Source organism: Rhinopithecus roxellana, chromosome 10, assembly GCF_007565055.1.
Source record: "Rhinopithecus roxellana isolate Shanxi Qingling chromosome 10, ASM756505v1, whole genome shotgun sequence".
NCBI lineage: Eukaryota > Metazoa > Chordata > Mammalia > Primates > Cercopithecidae > Rhinopithecus > Rhinopithecus roxellana.
The window spans coordinates 139,400,350-139,424,524 of record NC_044558.1 but is presented as its reverse complement, the minus strand read 5'-3'; the positions used below and the strand labels follow the sequence as shown (position 1 = coordinate 139,424,524).

At 39.8% G+C, this 24,175-nt stretch overlaps 1 protein-coding gene across 4 annotated transcripts in view; it reads right to left on the bottom strand.

The window, feature by feature from the left end:
- Positions 1-24,175, bottom strand: part of BICD1 (BICD cargo adaptor 1) — a 266,606-nt gene that overhangs the window by 22,652 nt on the left and 219,779 nt on the right. For 2 of the 4 annotated variants that reach the window (XM_030939519.1, XM_030939520.1), the window contains exons 6-7: positions 23,999-24,150; positions 20,102-20,309 (exon numbers count right to left, since the gene is read on the bottom strand). In XM_030939519.1, the coding sequence (XP_030795379.1) occupies positions 20,102-20,309; positions 23,999-24,150 (360 nt within the window). Of the gene's footprint in view, positions 1-18,817; positions 19,012-19,991; positions 20,310-23,998; positions 24,151-24,175 lie in introns of all 4 variants that reach the window. The other 2 variants (XM_010370979.2, XM_030939518.1) reach the window with 2 other exon arrangements.

Genomic DNA, 24,175 nt, shown 5'->3' with positions numbered 1-24,175 from the left:
TTTAATTCAAGGAAACTCAAAGTGAAAAAGATATATACAAAAGGCAGGAAGCACAAGTTACGAAGGATAATCTGGGGCCGGGCGTGGTGGCTCACACCTGTAATCCCAGCACTTTAGGAGGCCAAGGCAGGTGGACCACCTGAGGTCAGGAGTTCGAGACCAGCCTGGCTAACATGGTGAAACCCCATTTCTACTAAAAATACAAAAAATTAGCCGGGCGTGGTGGCGTGCGCCTGTAATCCCAGCTACTCGGGAGGCTGAGGCAGGAGAATTGCTTGAACCCGGGAGGTGGAGGTTGCAGTAAGCCGAGACGGCGCCATCACACTCCAGCTTGGGCAACAAGGGCGAAACTCCGTCTCAAAAAGAAAAAAAAAGAAGGAGAATCTGCATTCTAATTTAGCAGATTCCTTCTTAGCAAAAGCACTGTAGACAGAAGTGTGAAAGTGGTCAAAACAGTGGTACTGGGGAAAACTAAACTGACGGGAGTGGAATGTGAGGAGCTGTGTTAGTAGAAAACATAAATGTCGGCCGGGCGCGGTGGCTCACGCCTGTAATCCCAGCACTTTGGGAGGCCGAGGCTGGCGGATCACAAGGTCAGGAGATCGAGACCATGGTGAAACCCCGTCTCTACTAAAAATACAAAAAAAATTAGCCGGGCGCGGTGGCGGGCGCCTGTAATCCCAGCCACTCAGGAGGCTGAGGCAGGAGAATGGCGTGAACCCGGGAGGTGGAGCTTGCAGTGAGCCGAGATCGCGCCACTGCACTCCAGCCTGGGCGACAGAGCGAGACTCTGCCTCAAAACAAAAACAAAAACAAAAACAAAAAAAAAACAACAACAAAAAAGAAAACATAAATGTCCTTATACTGTGCACTGACGTGGAGATAGAAAAGTTGCACAGTTATAAAAGTCTCCCACACCCAGGAATTCTGATAATAGCACAAAGGTGCTCTCCATAGAACAGTTACTAACACGCTTACATGCACTGGCGTCTTAAGTGAGGGTGCACCACAATAATTTCCTTGAGTTTGCCAACGATACTTCTGCAGCCATTTCCTATGGCCTCTCAGCTTTCTTCTTTCTGTTTTTGAGATGGAGTCTCACTCTGTCACCCAGGCTAGCGTGCAGTAGTGTGCTCTCAGCTCACTGCAAACTCTGCCTCCCGGGTTCAGGCAATCCTCCCACTTCAGCCTCCCCAATGCCACTATGCCCAGCTTATTTTTTTTAACTTTTTGTAGAGACAGCGTTTTGCCATGTTGCCAAGGCTGCTCTTGAACTCCTGCGCTCAAATGATTCACTTACCTTAGCCTCCCAAAGCGCTAGGATTACAGGCATGAGCCACCGCACCTAGCCCTTTTTATTCTCTATTCTCTCTCCTCTGTGCTCCTCAGCTCTTCTCCATTTCAGCATGAAATTTAGAGTCCGTCAGAAAGACCTCTATCTCTCTGTTAGATTCCAGCTCCAACAACCAGTAGCTAGGGACACTGAAGAAGTGACTTAACTGTTCTGAGTCTCAGTTTTTCTGTTAAGTGAGAACATTAAATACCAATCCTGCAGCGTTCACGTGAAGATCAGGTGAGAGAATGTTTGTGAAAGCACGTAGCCCTGAGTCCATCCATCAGACGTGATGGACAAAGGAAAGGGAGGAGTCGAATGCCCTTAAGGTTTTCAGCTTCAAGAAACAAAGTAAATGCTATTAACAACAATGAAATAAGAAAGGTCAAAATGGATCATAGGAGAAATTCATTTCAACAAGCTATTCCTCCTATCATTATATTCATTGGAAATGCTCTTATCTATCAGACCATGCAAAGTCAAATTTCAGTCATTATTTCTGGTCACCCCAGAAGGAGGTGTCTGCTTCCTGCAGACTCCTTTAGCACTTCTCTCATCTCCTTCGGCATTTCTTTCTTCCTTTTTTTTTTTTTTTTTGAGACAGAGTCTTGCTCTGTCACCCAGGCTGGAGTGCAGTGGCACAATCTCCATCTCAGCTCACTGCAATCTTCACCTCCCAGGTTCAAGTGATTCTTATGCCTCAGCCTCCCGAGTTGCTGCGATTACACGTGCACGCTACCACAACCAGCTAATTTTTGTATTTTCAGTAGAGACGAAGTTTCACCATGTTGCCCAAGCTGGTCTTGTACTCCTGACCTCAAGCTATCCGCCTGCCTCAGTCTCCCAGAGTGCTGGGATTACAGGCGTGAGCCACTGTGCCCAGCTTCCTCTGGCATTTCTTATAGAACTCTAGACCCCTGCTTCCCTTGCAGTATATCTATTCTCCCCAGCCACACCGTGCAGCTCCTTGAGAGCAGGCAGGACCCTGCCTTATAATTCTTCAATTCCCCACAACACTTTGCTAGGGAATTTATGTGGTGCAAACCACCTCCTCTAAAAATATCCTTGGATTTATTTATTAGTATCATCAATGTCATTGTTTAATTAATTCACTTGAAGGGAGAGTTTACAATTTAGACATTCCTGTCATTGTAACAACATCTTTCTAACAAAAGGAATAAGAATGGATAAATATTATCTGATAAAGATTTTAAGGTTAATTTAGTGTTATCAGATGATCAATTCTTCTTCTTTGGTAACTGTAAGACTTTGATATATAAATCTTGAAAATAATTTTTAAATTGCCATCATTTAAGATGTGCCAGATAATATAAACAGTAAATTATTCCTCACTAAATCTACAAAATGATTAATAATGTTAGTGAATTAACAGAAAGGTTAATGGAAAGAAGCATCGAAGTACATTCTCCTTGTAGTAACAACTTGAACATTTAAACAGTCCTATGTATTCCTAAACAAATAAACTGAAAAATGCACATATAGAGAGTTTAGAAATAATAAAAAAACTGAGAAAGAAATATTACATATAAAAGAGGAAGAGCATGAGATAGAAACATTTACATAAATATTAACAGTAGCTAGGAAAATAACTACTTACAAGAATCTAATGATGAATTTAATGGTACACTGATATGAAGAAAAATGGAGAGCTGTAAAGCACTGTCAGTGTTTTATAATCAAACACATAAAGTTGGCTATCTCATCCCTTTTCACCAAACGTATTACATCCCCTGTTAAAACATTAGTTATTCTGAAAGTACCCACAGACGATAGTGTAATTTCTGACTTCTCAGGGGTGAAATCTGCTAATTTATATCACCAAACACTTCAGACATATTTACATCAGTCTTTAACACAGCAAAGTCTATGATAGCGTATGCTCTTGATAGTCAGAAACAATCATTCTTCATTAATAAATTTCCGGAGAACAAAAAGAAGGAATTGTTGAAACACATCAAAAAGTTTCAATACAGACAATGCAAAAATAAGACCTGGTGACAAATCTTAAAAAGTATCTGGCTCTTCCTTCACATAAATAACAACTGCATATAGTTCATCACACTTCAGTGACAAGCATGAAAGTCGTCTTCAACAATGTAGAATGACAGCATGCCTTGCTAAGTAGAGAGGGAGCATTTTTAGATTTTTCAGTGGTTATAGATTTGACAAAACTTTTCACCCATCTTCCCATTTGCTGTCCTGATGAATATCAGATGACTAGCTGATAAAACAAAGCAATATTCATGCAAAAATCTATTTTTATTTCAAATCTTGCAAAAGAGAAATATAAAAATGCCCTGCAGTACAGTCAGCTTTCCGTTTCTGAACAACTTACAATTAAACCGTGAGCATGTGTGTTATCAATAGCCTATGGTAGGAAATACATGGAGGATAAATGGGGTGAGGGTAATTAAATACAGTGGCACCAAGAGGTAAAAGTACATTTTGCTGCCAGATTCTTACACCAATTAAAAACCTTCAAAAAATAACCTTTTGTTTAGAAATGACCTTCTCAAGAGCAACGCCAGCTGGCACAGAGTTAACTCAAGGTGGTATGATGGTCTGTTCTTGTTAAGCAAAGTCAATAACAGCACATATCTAATGAAGACCAGCTGTACCTCTGAAATGTCAGAATTGATGCATCATCAAAAAGAAAAGAGAAATAAGTTAAACTACAACCAATAATTCACTAAAAAGATCAATTATAAAAATAGCTCCCAAACAAGAAAAACATGAGACACCACTCAATGAAATGTGTTTGATCTTCTTGTTTAATATTTTCTTCATTTCTTTTAATCATTAAAAAAATCACACTAGAAAATATTCTGAGAGGTTCAGGGCATCTTCTTCTGTAAATCTATGGATCTGAAAATTATAGACTTTCACCAATGTCAGTTGTTTCTTGGCTTTTTTTTTTTTTTTCATTTTTAAGGAAACAGGAAATACTTATAACATGTAATCCACATTTTTGGTGGGAGAAACAATTCAGTTATCTCAAGTTTCAAAATGCCTTGTCTTCACAAGCAAATTAAACCATAAGTATAACTTGGTTAAAGGAAAAGCAAAATGTTTAAATACTAGATATCTTGAAAATCTAAGTTTACAGAAGATGCTTATTCATTTTCAAAGAAAAGAATAAGAATTTCCAATGACAATCTTCCTAATGTAAAAGTATTTGATTTGTAGAAATTTAATTGAAGCAAAGCTACTCAGGAACAAATCTATTAAGAAAAATAAGGTTCACCTTCAGGTTTATAGCCAACTTACCTCTTTTTGCTTTTGATGTCAAGTAGTGCATAAAAAGAGAAAAAAATTTATGTTTAACTGATTCTAATGTCAATACATATGGCTTATTACATAAATACCTTCTCAGAGTAAAGGACCTCAGAACTAGTCTTAAAAGATCCTACGGTTAGAGGTGAAGCTTGGCCAGAAGCAAACGGTAGCCCTTCCTACTTTAAATTTCTTTCTTTTTTTCTTTTTATTTTTTAGAGACTGGGTCTTGTTCTGTCACCCAGGCTGGAATGCAGTGGCAAGATCTCGGCTCACTGCAGCCTCTAACTCCCAGGCTCAAGTGATCCTCCCACCTCAGCCTCCTGAGTAGCTGGGATCATGGGTGTGCATCACATCCCTGGCTTCTATTCTAAATGTATAATTCCAGTTCTTATGATCCAAGTTGATCACAGACTAATTTTCTCTTTGTAGTAAGACACAATCTGAAGTGCAATGAAGAACTGGGACGCAAGGCTCAGTTTAGAGCAAAATAATGGACTAGATATGGACTAGATGATCAGCATCAGAGCAGCAAAAAAGTCCTTAAGATGAGGAAACGTGTCTCCTTAAACTAAAAAACAAAACAAACAACAAAAAACCACCAATTTTTTTTTTTTTTTTTGAGACGGAGTCTTACTCTGTCGCCAGGCTGGAGTGCAGTGTTGCAATCTCAGATCACTGCAACCTCAGCTTCCTGGGTTCAAATGATTCTCCTGCCTCAGCTTCCCAAGTAGCTGGGATTACAGGCACGTGCCACCATGCCTGGCTAATTTTTTTGTATTTTTAGTAGAGATGGGGTTTCACCATGTTGGCCAGAATGATCTCCATCTCTTGATCTCCTGATCCACCCGCTTTGGCCTCCCAAAGGGCTGGGATTACAGACGTGAGCCACCACGCCTGGCCAAAAACACCAATTTTTATATGCACTAAGAACAACATTTTTTTTTTTTTTTTTTTTTGAGACAGAGTCTTGCTCTGTCACCCAGGCTAGAGTGCAGTGGCACGATCTTGGCTCACTGTAACCTCCACCTCCCAGGTTCAAGTGATTCTTCTGCCTCAGCCTCCTGAGTAGCTGGGATTACAGGCGCCCGCCACTGCACCCAGCTAATTTTTGTATTTTTAGTAGAGACGGCATTTCACCATCTTGGCCAGGCTGGTCTCGAACTCCTGATCTTGTGATCCACCCGCTTCGGCCTCCCAGAGTGCTGGGATTACAGGCCTGAGCCATTGCATCTGGCCAACTTTTGTTTTTGTTTTTAAGATGGAGTCTGGCTCTGTAGTACAGGCTGGAGTGCAGCAGCGTGATCTTGGCTCATTGCAACCTCCGCCTCCCGCGTCCTTGTTCAAGCAATTCTTCTGCCTCAGCCTTCTGAGTAGCTGGGATTACAGGAACGCACCACCATGCCCAGCTAATTTTTGTATTTTTAGTAGAGACAGGGTTTCACCATATTGGCCAGGCTGGTCTTGCACTCCTGACCTCGTGATCCGCCTCCCTCGGCCTCCCAAAGTGCTGGGATTACAGGCATGAGCCACCACGCCTGGTCAAAAATAACTTTAGTTAAAATGACAGTCCTGCTTTAGATCATTATTCTGCAAAATAAATATATGTATTTTCATATAAGTCTTAAATGCAAATTTTTCTTTTCTTTTTTCCTTCTTTTTTTTGAGACAGAGTCTTGCTCTGTTGACCAGGCTGAAGTGCAGTGGGTGCCATCTCCGCTCACTACAGCCTCCACCTCCGAGGTTCAAGCAAATTCTCCTGCCTCAGCCTCCTGAGTAGCTGAAATTACAGGTGTGCGCCACCATGCCTGGCTAATTTTTGTATTTTTAGTAGAGACAGCGTTTCACCATGTTGGCCAGGCTGCTCTCGAATTCCTGACTTTAAGTGATCCACCCACCTCGGCTTCCCAAAGTGCTGAGATTACCGGCATGAGCCACCACACCCAGCCACAAAATTTTCGAGTTATAGAAGTTGTTTTTTTTAAAGTAATTATTTTAAGAGTAACAATCTAATCTAGCCCTGAGAATCATCACTGACTAATTCAGTCACACAAGAGGGCCAGCTCCAGAAGCGGTCCCTCAGAAGATCTCATCTGTGGACTGGGCACACTGAAGCGACATAAATCATCTATATGCCAAAAAAGAAAAAGAAAATCTCTGAGATCCAGTAATGACTAAAGTTAAAATAAACTTGGCTATTGCATGTACAGTTCACAAAAAAACTTTAAATTTGTGGTATGGAGAGTATATCAATGACTATTATTGGCTGAGACGTGACAAAGGACAATGAATTTAGTGGTTCCATGGCATCTTTATGACTTTGCACTTTTTGAAGAAAACAAAGAATGGAATAGTCAACCATTTTGAGTTGTGCTTTTCCTTTTTCCTCTCGTCCCTTTCAGGCAAAATACACTGGGGAAACTCCCAGGAAAACTGAGTAAGATCAACAGACGACTAAAGAGATGGGTGTGTGGAGAACAGAACACAGAGCTATGCAAGAGGAATCCCAGAGGGTGGCAGCAATGCTTTCCTGCTCTATAATGAGTGTGGTGCACTAGGAATCTTTGCTGGTTGATGAGCTATGTAAGTTTAATTACTAGGTCACTTTAAGTAGTCTAGGTATAAGTGCTATGAAACTATATTTTCACTACATCATCTCTTTCTTTCTATTTATTTATTTAGGCACTGTCACCCAGGCTAGAGTGCAGTGGTGCGATCACAGCTCACTGCAGCCCCCACCTCCTGGGCTCAAGCAATTCTCCCACCTCAGCCTCCCCTGAAACTATAGGCACATACCATCATGCCCGGCTAATTTTTGTATTTTTTGTAGAGACAAGGTTTCACCATGTTGCCCAGGCTGGTCTCGAACTCCTGGGCTCAAGTGATCCACCCACCTCGGCCTCCCAAACTGCTGGGATTACAGGCGTGAGCCACTGTGCCCCTCTCACTACACCATTTAAAATAAAGGAACGGGAAGGAGCAAGCCTGGGCGTTCCATGAACATTCTAACTGCACATCAGTTGAGCTATGCTCACAGCTGGAGCTCGGGCTGCCCTGCCCAGCTCCCTCAGAGCTCAGGAGAACCACTGCAGCTAGATTCAGTGTGTAGAAAGGTCAATTTTCCTAACCATTTACAATGCCTCAGAGCAGTTTAGGTGGCTGTCATGTTGACGGACATTCCGGAATTAAATTAGTGGCTTCCATATGCCATGTAACAATATCGGTATACTTTTAGATATCAAATCCTGCCCATTTTGAGAGAGAAATCAAAGTGTTGGCATGTTGTCAGAATTCAGCAAGAACTCAGGAACATCACTACTCCTTCCTGCCTTGTCTACTCAGCTCACAACACATAGTCACTTTAAATCATCAAAAAGTTTGTTTTACATATTAGATAATGGGAATTTTCCTTTTTTTTTTGAAAAAACATTCCTTTTTCTTGGGAACTATACTATATGGTGCTGGAATATCATAACATTTATTTAGAAGCACTGATTTTACACAGTGACCTCCGGACCCAGTCATGGACAGAATAACTTGAATTCATAGCATCAGAGAGTCTCAGACCTGGGAGATGCCCTTCCGGGATTTCTTCACTGTAGGCTCTCCTTTTACATTTATGAGGAGAAATGGACAGATAAGTAGTTGGTTAACCTAGAGACTGGCTTCCCTGGGTACCTACTGTGACTTTCTCTTAATATGTTTTCTTAATATTCTTTGCAGATAGGAGAAGTCCCTTTGCAAGGTACAGTTTGGATATACCATCTCAGAAAATGCCTTATAATCAGAGGGTTTGTTGTAATAGAGGTGGTTGTTATGTAGGTACAGTGGGGGCAAATAGTAGAATATAATAGACTGATGTCAGCAGATTGGATTAAATAGGTATGAGGACAGCATAGAAGATACTGATGGCTCTCTTCCTCTGGACTACAATAAATGGCCCTAGCTGCCCAACAGAACTCTTCTTTGCTTGCAGAGCTTTGGGATATGAAGGCAAGGCAATGTTATAGGTAGATTGTTCAGCACCCAACTCCCTGGGAAGATACCAAAGAAACTGTGGATTTGGTGTTGTAGGCTAGTGACTGCTGGTTGGTAGAATAAAGGCTATTCTGTCTTGAGCGTGGAGAGCACACACAGGTAGAAGGTGTTGAGATTAAAATGTATAATTGTTTTATTCTGGATTTAGACTAGTTTGTTATTACGGGGTGGAGGCTGGTCACTTCAGTGAGTCTAAGGCAGTATCTGTGATGTAGAAACGAATCCTAGAAATGTCTCTTTCAGCTTGAGTATCTGCCTGCTGAGATATATATATATACGTGTATATATATATATATACGTGTGTATATATATATATACGTGTGTATATATATATATACGTGTGTATATATATATACGTGTGTATATATATATATACGTGTGTATATATATATACGTGTGTATATATATATACGTGTGTATATATATATACACGTATATATATATATACGTGTATATATATACGTATATATATGTGTATATGTATGTGTGTATATATATATACGTATATATATGTGTATATATATATGTATATACGTATATATATATATATATGAGCTAGAAAGCATCATTTGGGGTTTGGGCAGAGTCAGGAGAGGCAGACAGGTTTTGCCTGGAATGTCCTGGGCCTCATGTATGTCTCAGCCCACCCTTTCCTCCCTGTTACTCGTCTGGACACAGTCACCTTCTGGAGGCCGCTATCTTTAGCACTGTATGGGTGGACTTAGGTGAACAAAAGTACGAACTAATTACTCTTGCTCTTAAATATGTAACAATTAAGAATATCAAATAAGTACTTCTTTCCTTTATGGATATATTAGAGAAAAATTGTAGTTTTTCCTCCTAAGGATTGAAATATATTAGGAACTTTCAATTTCCATGGATTTAATAAAATTTTAACAAAATCTAAAAGACTTTAAAATTACATAATGATACTAAAAGTCAATATGGATTGAAAAGTATGATCTAATATAATATATACTTTCTTGCTACAGAGTTTTTCATATTGATCTCTTTAGTAATTAAAAAGTTTCATCCTTTCATCATAGCTTATTTTGCTTACAATGCTCAGGTTTTGAATATGAAATCTTTTAAGGAGATGTAATTTCTGGACAGGAATACCTGACAGAGGAGAGAACAGTAAACAAAAACAAAAATAAAACAAAACAAAAACACAAATAGGACCATGGTCATTAGATGTTCTACTAACTATTGCATTTTTGTTGACTGGGTCCAATTTGTAGCATGGAATGGTTTACTCAGTATTATCTTTATCTTCTCTCTTACTGTGGGAAGAAGGAAGACACATTAAATAATTAATCTTGAAAGACTTTGATGTGTTTTCAGTCTATATACGGTGTCAATAAATTCTGCTATTTAAAACTGGCAGGATGTATTTTAAACCTTTTAAGGCACTCTCTGCTTAAAATAAGAAACAAGGGCTTTCACAACTTGATTACAGTAATTAAAAAAATAAGTCATTATACTGTTTTAAGAATGTTTAAGGAATATGTTTTGTTAGGATATATCTAAGTAGTTACGTTCTTATACCGACAAAGAAATCTAGTAACAAATAAGAGATGTATGAAAAAGGTATACAGGTACAAACTTTTTTTTGTTTTGTTTTATTGAGACAGAATTTCATTCTTGTTGCCCTGGCTGGAGTGCAATGGTATGATCTCGGCTCACTGCAACCTCCACCTCCTGGGTTCAAGCGATTCTCCTGCCTCAGCCTCCCGAGTAGCTGGGACTACAGGTGCGTACTACCATGACCAGCCTAATTTTTGTATTTTTAGCAGAGACGGGGTTTCACCATGTTGGCCAGGATAGTCTCAATCTCTTGACCTCGTGATCTGCCCGCCTCGGTCTCCCAAAGTGCTGGGATTACAGGCATCAGCCACCACGCCTGGCTCAAATATTTAATATATATCTACTTTAAAAAGCATTGCCACCAATCAGAGACAAAGCATAATCAGCAAAATAGCAAATGTTTGCTCCAATATTTCAGTTTAAAAGAAAAATGAGGGCCAGGCGCGGTGGCTCATGCCTGTAATCCCAGCACTTTGGGAGGCCGAGGCGAGAAGATCACCTGAGGTCAGGAGTTTGAGACCAGTCTTACCAACATGGAGAAACCCTGCCTCTACTAAAAATACAAAATTAGCTGGGCATGGTGGCACATGCCTGTAATCCTAGCTAGTTGGGAGGCTGGGGCAGAAGAATTGCTTGAACCTGGAAGGCAGAGGTTGCAGTGAGCCAATATTGCGCCACTGCACTCCAGCCTGGGCAACAAGAGCGAGACTCTGTCTAAAAAAAAAAAAGAAAGAAAAAATAAAAATGAAATACATGCCATCTTAAATTTTATTTTAAAATCAGTTGTTATTCAAATTTAGATTTGTGTGGAAATTCTATCTAGTAAAAACTATTGTTAAGAAGTTCTAGAACTGCACCATCCAATACAGTAGTCCTTAGCCAAATGTGGCCGTTGAGCATTTGAAATGTGGCTAGTTAAAATCAAGATATGCTGTAAGTGCCTAATACTGAATTTCAAAGGCTGAATAAGAAAAACAGAATATGTATGTATGCATGTATGTGTGTGTGTGTGTGTGTGTGTGTGTGTGTATATATATATATTTTTTTTTTTTGACAGGGTCTCACTGTGTCACCCAGGCTGGAGAGAACTAGCACAATCTTGGCTCACTGCAACCTCTGCTTCCTGGGCCTAAGGGATTCCCACAGCTTGGACTCCTGAGTAGCTGGAACTACAGGCGTGCACCACCATGACTGGATAATTTTTGTAGTTTTTGTAGAGACAGGGTTTTGCCATGATGCCCAGGCTGGTCTTGAACTCTTGGCCTAAAGGGATCCACCCACCTCAGCCTCCCAAAGTGGAATTATAGGTGTTAGCCACCTATGAATTCCATGTTGAAATGATCACATTATGGATATAGTGTGTCAATTCAAATCTATTACTAAAATTAAGTTCATCTATTTCTTTTTATTTATTTTTTGAAACAGGGTCTTGCTCTGTCACCCAGCCTGGAGTGCAGTTGCACGATCACGGCTCACTGCAGCCTCCATCTCTGGGCTCAAGCAATCCTCCCATCTCAGCCTCCTGAGTAGCTGAGACTACAGGCGCATGCCACTATGCCTGGATAATCTTTTTATTTTTTGTAGAGACATGGTTTCACCATGTTGCCCAGGCTGGTCTTGAACTCCTGGGCTCAGGTGATCCTCCATTTTGGCCTCCCAAAGTGCTGGAATAATAGGCATGAGCCATGGCGCCTGACTTCTTTTTCTTTTTCTAACATGACTACTAGACTACTAGAGAATTTAAATTTACATATGTGGTTTATATCATATTTCTATTGAATAGTTCTGAATACAAACATTCTTGTAGCTGTCATTTTATCATTTGGCAAGAAATATTTCTACCGTACACATAGAAACATTCCAAGCTTTCTAAAAGAGCTCAAGCATGTCTTCCTTCCCCTTCATAACTTCTTCTGACTCAAAAGAAACAAAAAGATGAATGGATAGGAAAGAAGAACCCAGATACAGCAATTAAAAAACCCGGCAAGCACAGTGTCTGTGGTTGTGCCAATGGTATTAATACATATGTAAAATGCATATTTGTTTTTATATATGTATATATTTATATGCATTTCCTTATATATGTATAGAATGTTTCTGGAAAAATACACAAGGTTGGTTGGGTGGGCACAGTTGTGGCAGAAATCTACCATCTACTGTGTACCCTTTGTACTTAAAAATTTTTGAACCATTACCTATTGAAAAATATACAGCAAGTTTAAAAATGTATTTCTCAACATGTGGTTGACAATTTTGTGAATTAATATATTTTTTCTTCTTTTTACTCCGCCACTCATTGGAGTGCAGTGGCTCACTGCAGCCTTGACCTCCCCGACTCAAGCAATCCTCCCGCCTTAGCCTCCTGAGCAGCTGGGACTATGAGTGCATGCCAGCACATCCAGCTAATTTTTAAATTTTAATGGAGAGACGAGGTCTCGCTATGTTACCCAGGCCAGTCTCGGACTCCTGGGCTCAAGCAATCCTCCTGCTTTGGCTTCTCAAAATGCTGAGGTGACAGGAATTAACATTTTTGATTTAACTTTTGTTTTGGCAGATTCCCAACTAAAGACAACATATTCTGACATCAAGAAGTGCCTGGGCCTTCCCCTACAGGGAAGAATTCTGTGGAAACATGTTCAAAGAAAATACAATCCTAAAAGATTACAGGTTTCAACAGACTACCCCTTCACTCCTACTAGTTCAATAATTGAATCCTGTGGAAAAAGAAAGTATAGTGATATGGGAAGTGGAACACACATAAATAGAAAAGCCTCTATAGGAAAAAATATAATTTATAAAGTACAAAACACTGAGGCCATTAGTTCAAACAAGATTGACTGAGCTCCTTCCACACACAGAACATGGAAAGCAGTAAGAGCAGGTCGTGTGTGCACAGGACATGCTGGCTGATGAAATATATAGTTGAATTGTAAGTTGGGACATATTTAAACATTCCTATTCCTCACAGCTTTGATTCTGGTCTGCACTACCTCTCATCTGCATATTTTATGAGTCTCTGTACCTGCATCTTTATCTTAGATGTTACCCACATCTAATCCATTCTCCACCTTGTCATCAGGGTGATTTTATCAAATGAAAATCTGATCCTATTCTTAAAACTGCTAAGCTATGCCCATGGTAAGGTCTGCTCTCACTAACCTGGCTCTCTGTCTTCAGGTCCCTGTCCACCTTCGCAGCCTCGCTTTCTATTACTTCCAAGTCCTGCACCAGGTTGTAGCGCTGAGCTCATTGGCACTGGGCCAAGCTGACCTCCTTTCCTATAAGGTTCTTCTCATGACCCAAACCTGTGCGGCTACCTTCTGCCTATTACGGTATAGCCACCTTTCATGGCCAGCGTTGCATTTCTTCTGGAAGGATGTTCCTAACCGCCCTAATTCCTTTATTTATTCCAGGAATATCTATTAATATCAGTACATATTTGTCTTCTACCTCCCCTACCAGACTATGAGTTTTATTTGAATATCATTGTATATCAAGAGCCAAGAAAAGTGCCTGACACATAGTAGATATTCACTAAATTTTGTTAAATTCTGGTGAATGAGTAAATGGATTAATGAAATAAATGTGATTTTGGTACATGCTTAAGAACATAGGCTTTGAAATACACGAAACAAACAAATGTCTACTTGTTTGAATGCAGTGAAACATAAAGGCAGTTTTTACTATGAACATATCGGTGTGTGTGGTTGACTATGTATCTTAAGGGGTGATTATGTATCTAAGGCTAATACACTTCTGTGAGTTGCTTTAAAAAACAGTAAAATGTAAAATGTCACAGAAACATTTTCAGACTTCAAAATAATACCATTCTCTTAAACTAGCTGAGTCACTGTGTCAGAGAAAGAGAGGGAGGGAGGGATGAAGGAGGGAGGAACAGAGGAAGGGAGGAGATTGAAATGATAGGGAGAAGCAAGATATGTAAGAGGAAAAGCGTGACATGGGAAACACAGTGTGAAGAGCAAGCTGCTTAGGCTATTACTTCCAGACTGAGTTCAAACTTGCTTCTCCAGGTTTGCCATTTCCTACTTATCTTGCGTAAATGCTGCAGTCAGGTCTTTACTACAGAAATAACAACTCCTGCCTGTGAATTACATGGATTCCTTTTACATATTCTGACAGGCTGATTGTAATTATTGATTAAATGGTTAGATGATGATGAAGAAGATGATGAGGAGGAGGAAGAGAAGAAGGAGGAAGAGAAGGATATAGGCCTAGGTAGTTAAGGAATCAAGATAAAATGCTGACTAAAAAATAGGCAACAATTTTGTGAAGACATACAATCTGCTGCCTAATTACAAACTCCTTGATGACAACAGGGTCCCTTTTGAGTCAAGGTCATCAAGGCTGATAGGCACTTCTCAGACCAGCTGGCAAATGAAACTGTGAAAACTAAGATGAGCATGTGGAAGGACACTGGAATTTGTGTGCCAGGATAAGGATAACGTCAAGAGCAAGAAAATCAACAAGCAAGCCATGGCCAGAAGCACTGGAATTGCAAGGGCTGAGGTTGCAGAAGCTGAGCCAGCCAGAGGGAAACGCCAGAATTTTCCCTTAAAAGGTTGTACTAATGCAGCAAATCAATCAGGATAATGCATTAATTAGTATAAAACATTCTACTAATGTTGAAAATTAATGGCCTACCCTATAGTTGACTCTCCAGAATTGAGAAATTGTGCACTTGAGGAGATGAGGTTTTCTGTTTACCATCTCATAGAAATAAAATCTATTTGAAAGTATCTCTTATATAGAATAAATAACATTTTATGTTCTGTGTCTTAAATTTTTAAATGAGACATACCTCTCTCAATTCCTCAACTGAAGGATTAAGAACAAATTAAACTAATTTCATTTTTAGTTGAGATAATTGCTTCAACTGTCCTCAATAGAAAAATAAAGCCTCAGCCGGGTGCGGTGGCTCAAGCCTGTAATCCCAGCACTTTGGGAGGCCGAGACGGGCGGATCACAAGGTCAGGAGATCAAGACCATCCTGGCTAACACGGTGAAACCCTGTCTCTACTAAAAACTACAAAAAACTAGCCGGGCGAGGTGGCAGGCGCCTGTAGTCCCTGCTACTCGGGAGGCTGAGGCAGGAGAATGGCGTGAGCCCAGGAAGCGGAGCTTGCAGTGAGCTGAGATCCGGCCACTGCACTCCAGCCTGGGTGACAGAGCGAGACTCCGTCTCCAAAAAAAAAAAAAAAAAAAAAAAAAAAAAGAAAAATAAAGCCCATATTAGAATAATTAAAAATCACCTAAAAACATGTATTAAAATATATTAAAAATATATTTTTAGGTGATTTAAAAATCACCTAAAAACATGTATTAAAATATATTAAAAATATATTTTTAGGTGATTTAAAAATCACCTAAAAACATGTATTAAAAATATATTTTAGAAATATATTTTAGTTTTTAGCTTATCAAAAACATTCTGACAAATTAATAGAGAACTTTCTGTTTAAAATGACTAATAGATACTGTTATTAGCTAGCAAATGTTATAATGGTTAAACTCATGAATTTAAAAATACTCATAAAATCTATTATTTCCCATAGGCTTATGATATTTCTTATATAGAACATGAGACTGGTCATATATGGCATATTTTATCTTTCTTGGCTTAATGAAAAGATTTTATATAGTAAAAGCATCATAATGAATGTTTGATATGTTTTACCCTATATAGTTCAGTTGAGGGAAAATAACATATATTGGTAATAATGCAGATATTTATAGAAGCTACAATTTATTTGGTGTGGATGGTCAGTCACTTTCTATAGTAATTCATTGAACTAGGACCTTTTAGAAAATGTTGCTAAGACTGATTTGATAAGAATTTATTAAGCGTTAATCTGGTTGATTCCATGATACATAATTAAAAATTCCTAAGGCTATAATAACAGCTTTACTTCCTTTCCTGTTTTATTTTAACTTTACATAAATGGTGAGAATTATAAAGGTTATCAATATGTTAAGCTGTCAGCGTACTCTTCTGGTCTGGTGATTATTCTGAATTCCACATTCCTTATATCTCTAATCTTTTTTTTTTTTCTGAGACGGTTTCCCACTCTGTCACCCAGGCTGGAGTGTAGTGGTGCCATCTCAGTTCACTGAAACTTCCGCCTCCCTGGCTCAAGGGATCCTACCTCAGCCTCCTGAGTAGCTGGGACTACAGGCGCCCACTACCACACCTGGCTAATTTTTGTATTTTTTGTAGAGATGGGGTTTCACCATGTTGCCTAGGCTAGTCTAAAACTCCTGAGCCCAAGTGATTCACCTGCCTCGGCCTCCCAAAGTGCTGGGATTACAGGGGTGAACCACCGCACTCAGCCTCAAATCTCATAAATAGTAATCATTTCTAAGGTCAATTTCTAAGGTATTTTCTGGTTATTCAAAACTAAAGAGTTTAAGACAATATACTGGTACTCTTATTCATGTATGCTAACTGACTTTAGAGTTGTAAGATGTGTACAGTGTGTATAAAGTCGCAGAAAGATTCCCAATGTGGGAAAACAGGAAAGTGTTTTATGAGCTTTTAGTACATTGATATACCCTTCTTGACAGCAACATCAGAATGGAGCAAAAAACATAAAGATGTTCAACTTTTAACTGAGTGATCTCACTCCTGAGAAAAATTTAATAGATGAGAAGCTGAATGCATGAGGATATTCCCAGCAGTACTCTATAATATAACAAACAATGAAAAACTACCTCAGTGGACAAGAGGGGAAGTAGTGATTAATGTGGTAACAGCATCTGAAACAAAATCTATGACACAATAACTTTAACAAATAAAAGACTAGATAGCAACATGGAAAAGCTTGTGATATAATGTTCATGGCTTAAACAATGTAATGATAACAATATAAAATATATATCCATGTAAACAAAAACCAGTCATACAAAAATGAAAACAGTTATTGTTGTTAACATTGATTATTTTTAACCTTACTGAGATGTTATCTTTTAATTAAACAACAATAGGAGTTATTTATTAATCATACCAATTTCTTTTCTAAGTTCCAGTAGATAGTGCTACTAAATCCATTTGGAACACTAAAAAGAAGACTTTTGTGGGTTTTATCCGAGTTAGGTATCCTGATAAATCATTACCACTTTGGTGATTCACAGAATACTTCAAGGTACCTTCCAAGGAGGTCTAAAACAATAGGAAATCAGTTATGAAATTAAAAACACCAAGCAGTTTTTACTTTTTTTCTTCTTAGGTGTATATTTTGGCTATTACACCATTCCAACGCATTATCACTACCAATTTCCTCAAACACCTTTAGAACGTGAAATGCACTATCAGTTTCTACACCACATCTTTTAATCCCAATCAGTAGGCTGATTCCATGAATCAGATAAGGAAAGTATTAGAGATTCAAAGGCTGAGGTTTGCAAAAAGGAATTAAGGTAAAATGAAAAAATAAATTCTATTTCAGCGGTGGCAAACTCAAAGACTACAGGAGGGGCCAGAAGAGAATAGAAATGAGGATAGCAGGCTGGGTATAAGTAATAAGGAGGAGTGGGGACTGTGGCAAAGTGCAGAGCTTGCCCTAACAGCAACAGCCACTACAGAGTTCCAACAGGTGTTGACATGCGTTAATGCAGACCTAGGGCTGCCAGATATTCAGAATCTTCCAAAAGAGGCCAGAAATACTGATGCTCATACAAAATCTCTTGAATTTTTAACTGTCGATAACTAACTTGAATTAGTTTTATTTTTTATTTTCTGGCAATAGTCAAATAACAGCTGCCCTTAAGCTTACTTTGGTTTATGGGCTCCTTGTTTGCCACTTCTGCCCTATACTCACATGCAGGGATTCCTCAAAAGGATCATTTTTATTTGCAAGAAGTCACATGTTCTCTATTTGCCATATGTCACATTTTCAATTTAGGCCTCTTCATAGAACAAGTAAAAAGAATGAAAGGAAGGAAGGAAGGAAGAAAAATGCAAAATAGTGAAGCTAACTGTGAGCATGTTGGTAAGCATTAACCAATGGGGGCTTGCAAGCTACAAGAACATTATACTAAGACCTAAATGTTCTTGAGGAGCAAAATCTTAGAGGGTTTTACTTTTATTCTCAATATAATGATTGAGGAGACATTCTGAGTCACTACAAAAGGAAATCAGCCCAAAAGCCTTGTTATACATATGGTTCCCTTTACGGAAACTACATTAAAAATGATAAGAGAGAACTGGCCAAATCCGACCAAGATGGAATCGCCATGAACTACCAAACTGCAAATAGGATCCAAGTGTGTATGTATTGTGCTTGTTGCTAATTTCCCTTTTCCTATCCCAGTCCTTCCAACTCTCATTTGCCATCTTTGGCTGTTAAATGGAAGTCTGTCATTCTAAGGAATATGAGTAAAGGAGGAAACAGGAAGCTAAGTGTAAGGAAGTTTTTACTTGACTTGTAGGAATTTATACATCATCAAAGGTAGACTCTGCAGATGGGTGGGCCTGAGTGACTGGAAGGAAGGGGAGAGTCTACTCAACTAATCATTTGCATCACATGCACCCAAGGAAAAAATGTTTACCTGGTGGAGCCACGGTTAACCTTTTTTCCTTGCTGAGACGGTGCCCTTGGATGAATTCACTCATGGAGGGGGGGCCCTTCAGAAGAAATGATTCTGTGGAGGTGGGATCAGGGGGAACTCTTAATAAATTCTGTAGGTAGGAAGCCCCTGAAGTCCTGGGACGGCTCTGATCACAAAGGGAAGGTGAAAATTGTCTTGCAGGAGATCCAAGAAAAATACATATAGGAAACAAAAAAGTTTTACTTTAATTACCTTTCAACGCCTCACCAGTGACAACATTATTTATATTGGCATTTCATTGTTTAACCATATAAATCAATATTTTTGCTATTTTTTTTTTTAAGTTTCCACATCAGGATACAACCCTATTTGGAAACTGTTCTGGATACTGGAAAAGAGATTTATTACAGTTAGTCAGCTTGAACCGCAAATAGAAAATATATTATTTGAGTCTTTAATGAAAGCTCCTAAAATAAAAATGTTACCATTAACCGAAAATACATAGTAAGTAACTCAACAGCCAGGACTCTGGAAAGAGGTCACACAATCAAGCCCCTAAAAACCTTACGAGTGGTTTCTCTGGGCAATATTCCCATGCCAAATGGAAAAGCACAAAACCGCTTTCGAGAAAAGGACTGTGCGTATTCCACCCCATTTTATCTAGATATAGACATCCCCTTTCAGTCCGTCATCAATTTTGGTCATATGGACAAAAGTTACCCTAAGAGAACATATTCATATCCTTGTCCCGTTAAAGAGAAGCTGATAAACAGCACCATTTCCAAAGGTACAACGACTTTTAAAATTATAACCCAGGTAGAACACGCTTCATTCTTAATATCCACCTTTATCTACTAATTCTTAGGTTGGAGGGAAGGGAGAGGCATATTTACACATACAAAGAGCAGCAAAAATATGAACAGACACTTGAAAATTATATTACGATTAATCAAGAGGAGGGATTGGGCAGGGGGTTAGAAAGGACTACATAAACACAATTATCAAAAAGGTTTTGATCTGGAAAGACCCACATTAGCAAGGATCATTTATATGCCAGCTCCCATTTTTTCTTTTCCTTCCCCTCCTCCATCCTCCACAACAAGAGCACATTCATTTTTGCAGTTAACTAAAATCTGGCCACTGCACCGTACTATGAAGATTGCTGCATGCATACCTTTTCCTCTGAGTGCCACTGCTGACCCGAATGTTGGGTGTCTGTGGGCCCTGACTATGCAGGAGGTAAGTGTCTATGGTGGGCACGGTGACTGATGCCTCCCCACTTACTTTAGGGCTGCCGATCTTGCTCTTTCCAAGTTTGCCTTTGCTGCGTCGGGACTGCTCATGGTCAAACTCTAAGTCCTCCAGCCTCTGGGTCAGGGCGAGTTTTTGCTGGATAGCCATTCGTAACAAAGTGTTTAGAGTCTTCTTCTCATCCTCTGCAGCTGCTAACTGTCTCTGCATCTCATCCAACTGGGTGACATATTCATCACATCTGGAACCAAAACAGAGAAGGGGTCAGGGGAAAATCTTGGTGAAATTGAATTTGGACTTAAGTTGAAAAGTAATAAATTTGACTGAAATTTAGAAATTTAGAAGACTGGTTTAAAGGTCCAGCAATAGAATGTAGATAACCTATAATAGCAGAAAATTGGAATGTATGTTCATCCATACAATGAAGGATAGACAGGACATTTAAAAAAAGTTTATTATTATTTTCTTGTTGTTGTTTTGTTTGTTTTTTGAGACTCAGTCTTGCTGTATTGCCCAGGCTGGAGTGCAGTGGCGTGATCTTGGCTCACTGCAACCTCTGCCTCCCAGGTTCAAGCAATCCTCATGCCTCAGCCTCCGAATTAGTTGGAATTACAGGAGTGTGCCACCATGCCTGGCTAATTTTTGTATTTTTTTAGTAGGGATGGGGTTTCACCATGTTGGCCAGGCTGGTCTCAAACTCCTGACCTTAAGTGATCCTCCCACCCTGGCCTCCCAAAGTGCTGGGATTACTGGCATGAGTCACCATGCCCAGTCATAATCATTTTTTAAAGAGACAGGTTCTCACTATGTTGCCCAGACTGGTCTCGAACTCCTGGCCTCAAGTGATCTTCCTGCCTCAGTCTCCCAAAGTGCTGGGATTACAGGTATCAGCCACTGCACCCAGCCCATATGGAGACAGTCTTAATAGGCAACGTCTTAAACCCCAGGGACAGAGTTATTTTGGGGCTGCTGTGTAATAGCAGAATACCGGTCAAGTCTCCCACAAAGTCCACAGTACCTGAAGTGTCTTACAGTAGCTCTTTTTACTGTATAACATTGTATTCTTTGGAGGAATGTAACAAGTTTATATTATAGCCTATAATATCCAAAATAATAATGTTTATAAAGAAAACATTTCCTTATCTATATTTATACGTTTTAGTTTTAGTAGAGATTGCAGCTGTTGCTTTTGTTAATTTGACTGATTTGCCTGAATTAGAAAACTGAGTATTTTCAATGATTTCTCAACTAGATGACAGAGTAATGAGTTGTCAAAAAAACAAAAAACAGAAAACCCTGCAAAAACCAAGATTTGCACAAGGTTTGATACAGATATAGCAGGCTGTCCGAAACATCTTTATTCAGGTTTCATACTTGTGCCAAAGAAGGAAGATAAGCTTAGTGATCTTTTTTCCTTACCAAAGGCAAAACCTGAGCACATATACATTTGGAAGATAGAGGTGGCGTGGGGAAAAAGCTCATTCTGAGTTTTTTTTTTTTTTTCTGAAATTATTTACCCACTAAAATATGAATAATAAATATTGTTCATGCCAAAAAAAAGTATGTGAAAATGGACAATTTGGGGATAACAATTCCTTTTTATAAAAAACTATTATTATTATTTTTGAGACGGAGTCTTGCTCTATCACCCAGGCTGGAGTGCAGTGGCCGGATCTCAGCTCACTGCAAGCTCCGCCTCCCAGTTCAAGCAATTCTCCTCCCTTAGCCTCCTGAGTAGCTGGGACTACAGGCGTGTGCCACCATGCCTGGCTAATTTTTGTATTTTTAGTAGAGACAGGGTTTCACCATGTTGGCCATGCTGGTCTCAAACTCCTGACCTCAGGTGATCCACCCGTCTTGGCCTCCCAAAGTGCTGGGATTACAGGTGTGAGCCACCGTGCCTGGCTAGGGGATAATAATTCTTATATAAATCAGATTCAGACTTGAAATGTCCTTTGACATTTTTAAAAGTTTCCTTCTCAAAGAGGAAATTTATGTTTTCTTGATTCCAAATGTAATCCTGATTCTTTCATCAAAGAGGTGGACATTGTGCCCTATTCCTATTCTCTATCCTGTCCACCACAGCAGCCAGGTAAACACATTCTATTCCCCAAACACTGTCATGCCCTGAGACCCAGAAGCCAGTTCCCTCCAGTTCCTCTGCACCCCTGTGGGCTTTCAGGCACTCAGCCTTCTCACTGCCATCTCCAAGAGATTCAATCACAAGGTCTGAGCTTAAGCCTGTACTCTCCTAACATACAAAGAAAGCTGGAGAGTTTCTGGGGGACTTCTATAAAGCTCAAGAGATCTTTTTTTTTTGTTTGTTTTTAACACTTTTACATGTATCTGCTACATGTAAATTATTTACGAAATCTGCCAGTAAAGACATAGTAATTATTTGTGAATTTTGCACCAAGTTTGCATCATACAAGATATATAATTGGTGGGATTTGGTCAGGCATGGTGGCTCATAACCTAACTCAGGACTTTTGGAGGCCAAGGTGGGCGGATCTCTTGAGCCCAGGAATTTGAGACCAGCCTGGGCAACATGGCGAGATCCTGCCTCCACAAAACCCACAAAAATTAGCAGGTGTGGTGGTGCAAGCCTGCAGTCCCAGCTACTCGGGAGGCTGAGGTGAGGTGGGAGGATTGCTTAAGCCCAGGATGTCCAGGCTGCCGTGAACCGAGATGGCGCCACTGCACTTCAGCCTGGGTGACAGAGACCCTATCTCAAAAAAACAAAAGTAATTTTTTTTTACACTGCATTGTGACAGCAAAATATGTATTTCAACGGTATACTGAAAATCTCAAGATTCTGAAAACTTCATATCAAATACATTCTTAATCACTTCACATTTAAAAACAAAATATGGCCGGGCGCAGTGGCTCACACCTGTGATCCGAGCACTTTGGGAGGCCGAGGCGGGCGGATCATGAGGTCAGGAGATCAAGACCATCCTGGCTAACATGGTGAAACCCTGTCTCTACTAAAAGTACAAAGAATTAGCCAGGTGTGGTGGTGGGCGCCTGTAGTCCCAGCTACTCGGGAGGCTGAGGCAGGAGAATGGTGTGAACCCAGGAGGCCGAGCTTGCAGTTAGCCAAGATCGCGCCACTGCACTCCAGCTGGGCGACAGAGCAAGACTCTGTCTCAAAAAGAAAAAAAAAGCTGGGTGAGGTGGCTCATGCCTTTGATCCCAGCACTTTGGGAGGCTGAGGCGGGTGGATCATGAGGTCAGGAGATTGAGACCCTGTCTCTACTAAAAATACAAAAAATTAGCTGGGCGTGGTGGCGGGTGCCTGTAGTCCCAGCTACCCGGGAGGGTGAGGCAGGAGACTCTCTAGAATCCGGGAGGTGGAGCTTGCAGTGAGCTGAGATCGCGCCACTGCCCTCCAGCCTGGGTGACAGAGTGAGACTCTGTCTCAAAAAAAAAAAAAAAAAAAAAAAAAAAAAACTAAGTAATTAGCTGGTATGATGATGATTAACCTTCATTATGATGGTATCTTCTCACACAGTACTAAAGGTACGGCGCTTTTATATACTTTCATGTACTTCCTTCACAGAACTCTATTTCAGAGGTGATATTATTTAGCTATTCTAGGAAGTGGGGTTTTTTTCCTTATTGAAAGCTTTTTATTTGGAAGGCGAGTCTCTTTGGGGTGCATAAATTGTAGAAACAATCTATTAATATTAACTCACTTAAAAAATATTTTTATGTAATAGAATTTCTGGATCCAGAGTGTTCAGTAGGGGGCTCTGGAAAACAGCACAGAAGGCTTGCAAAATTTTAGATACATCAGAGTGGACTTCCACAGATTTTCTTCACACTTAGCCATCCGAGAGTACACACCGAATATACTCAACATGCACAAAGGCAGGGCTGTGAATTTTAAAGCCTTCCTACCCAGTCGTAGGAAGAAAATACTGTTACCTTGTTGCAAACATTGCTCTCAGGGAGGAGAAGGTTGCAGCATCTTCTTTCAAAGCCTTCAGTTCATTTCTAAGCTTCGTCATGGTTTCAGTCACCATTGCTTTTTCATTTTCATATTTGTTCTTGAGATTAGCTAGCGCCACCTCAGCTGTCTAAAGCAGAAAATCACACTGCTTA